Source organism: Scyliorhinus torazame, chromosome 2 (assembly GCF_047496885.1).
Source record: "Scyliorhinus torazame isolate Kashiwa2021f chromosome 2, sScyTor2.1, whole genome shotgun sequence".
Taxonomy (NCBI): Eukaryota; Metazoa; Chordata; class Chondrichthyes; order Carcharhiniformes; family Scyliorhinidae; genus Scyliorhinus; species Scyliorhinus torazame.
The window spans coordinates 396,919,809-396,922,312 of NC_092708.1; the positions used below are offsets into that span (position 1 = coordinate 396,919,809).

General features: G+C 67.9%; 1 protein-coding gene across 2 annotated transcripts in view; it reads left to right on the forward strand.

Annotated features, from left to right (window-relative positions):
* The first annotated feature begins 324 nt into the window (after positions 1-324).
* esr2a (estrogen receptor 2a) overlaps positions 325-2,504 on the forward strand; it is a 745,646-nt gene continuing 743,466 nt past the window's right edge. Inside the window, exon 1 of one of the 2 annotated variants that reach the window (XM_072494274.1) lies at positions 325-450. In XM_072494274.1, coding sequence (XP_072350375.1) covers positions 422-450 — 29 coding nt within the window. In that variant the 5' untranslated portion in view covers positions 325-421. The remainder of the gene's footprint in view (positions 451-2,504) is intronic. The other variant, XM_072494258.1, reaches the window with a different exon arrangement.

Here is a 2,504-nt window from a genome sequence, read left to right on the forward strand (position 1 = left end):
CCCCCCGGTGTATGTGCACCCTCCACAATCACAGTGTGTGTGCAAAAGGATTTCTGTCCAACTGTGTGCTGAGCTTTGAGAGTTATCCAGGGAGGAACTGGAGAAATGCTGCTGATAGCTGCAGATGGCGCTGCTTTTCCAGGGCAGATTGTGGGAGTGGAGAGAGAGAGAGGGAGGGAGTGAAAACACATTTCAACGTTTTCGAAAGCGCTGGCACTTTGTAGCGCCAGCCCCGTCTGTGCCTCACTCCCTCCCAGCGCTGCTCGCAGCCGGACAGGCAGCGCCGCCCGAGCCCAGCGGAGCCCCAGCCCAGCGCAGCCCGGAGCCCAGCGCAGCCCGGAGCCCAGCGCAGCCCGGAGCCTCACACAGCAGCCCAGCCCACAGGTACAGGCCGAGCTCAGCACAAACTTTCACCTGCACCATGGACCGGCAGGAGCTCCTCAAGAGGCGGTGAGTACCTGAGAATAACCTGTGCGGGACAGCCAGTGACAGCAGCACCCCCCCCCCCCCCCCCCAACCCCTCTCACCCCCCTCACCCTCCTCCCTCACACCCTCACCCTCCCTCTACCCTCCCTCACCCCCTCACCCACCTCCCTCACCCCCTCACTCTCCCTCACCCCCTCACCCCCTCCCTCACCCCCTCACCCTCCCTCACTCCCTCACCCTCCTCCCTCACCCCCTCACCCTCCCTCACCCCTTCCTTACCCCCTCACCCTCCCTCACCCCCTCACCCCCCTCCCTCACCCCCTCACCCCCCCTCACCCCCTCACCCTTCCTCACCCCATCACCCTCCCTCATCCCTTCACCCCCCTCCCTCACCCCCTCACCCCCTCACCCTCCCTTACCCCCTCACCCTCCCTCACCACCCTCCCTCACTCCCTCACCCCCCTCAACCTTACCCTCCCTCACCCCCTCACCCTACCTCACCCCCTCACCCCCTCGCCCCCTCACCCCCTCACCCTCCCTCACCCCCTCACCCTCCCTCACCCCCTCACCCCCCCACCCTCCTCCCTCACCCCTTCACCCTCCCTCACCCCCCTCCCTCACCCCCTCACCCTCCCTCACCCCCCTCACCCTCAACCCCTGGCCCTCCCTCACCCCCCTCACCCTCCTCCCTCACCCTCCCTCACCCCCTCATCCTCCTCCCTCACCCCCTCACCCTCCCACACCCCCTCACCCCCTCACCCCCTCCCTCACCACCTCACCCCCTCACCCTCCCTCACCCTCCTCCCTCACCCCCTCACCACCTCCCTCACCCCCTCACCCTACCTCCCTCACCCCATCCCTCACCCCCTCACACTCCCTCCCTCACCCCCCTCAGCCCTCACTCACCCCCCTCCCTCACCCCCCTCCTTCACACCCCTCCCTCACCCCCCTCCTTCACCCCCTCACTCTCCCTCCCTCACCCTCCCTCACCCCCTCACCCTCCCTCCCTCACCCCTCCCTCACCCCTCCCTCACCCCCTCATCCCCTCCCTCCCACCCCCTCCCCCACCCCCTCACCCTCCCTCCCTCACCCCTCCCTCACCCCCTCACCCCCTCCCTCACCCCACCCTCACCACCTCACCCTCCCTCCCTCACTATCCCTCCCTCACCCTTCACTCACCCACTCCCTTGCCCCCTCACCCCCCCTCGGTCACCCCCTCCCTCACCCCATCACCACCCCCTCCATCACCACTCCCTCACCCCCTCACCACCCCACCCTCCCTCCCTCCCTCACACCCTCACCCTTCCTCCCTCAGCCCTCCAACACCCCCTCACCCTCCCTCACACTCACCCCTCCCTCACTCTCACCCCTCCCTCACCCTCACCCCTCGCTCCCTCACCCCACCCTCACCCCCTCACCCTACCTCACACTCGCCCCCCCTCACCCTCCCTCCCTCACCCTCACCCCTCCCTCCCTCACACCTCCCTCACACCTCCCTCACCCCCTGACCCTCCCTCACTCACCCCTCCCTCACCCTCCCTCGCTCATCCCTCCCTCACCCTCTCACCCTCCCTCACACTCAGCCCTCCCTCACCCTCCCTCCCTCACCCCTCCCTCACCCTCCATCGCACTCATCCCACCCACTCACCCTCCCTCACCCTTCCTCCCTCACACTCACCCCTCCTTCCCTCACCCCTCCCTCCCTCACCCTCCCCTCCCTCCCTCACCCATCCCTCACCCTCACCCCTCCCTCCCTCTCCTCACCCTCCCTCCCTCCCTCTCCCTCACCCTCCCTCCCTCACCCTCACCCTCCCTCCCTCTCCCTCATCCTCCCTCCTTCCCCACACCCTCCTTCCCTCTCCCTCACCCACCCTCACCCTCCTTCCCTCTCCCTCACCCTCCCTCCTTCTCCCTCACCCTCCCTCCTTCTCCCTCACCCTCCCTCCTTCTCCCTCACCCTCCCTCCTTCTCCCTCACCCTCCCTCCTTCTCCCTCACCCTCCCTCCATCTCCCTCACCCTCCCTCCTTGTCCCTCACCCTCCCTCCTTCTCCCTCACCCTCCCTCCTTCTCCCTCACC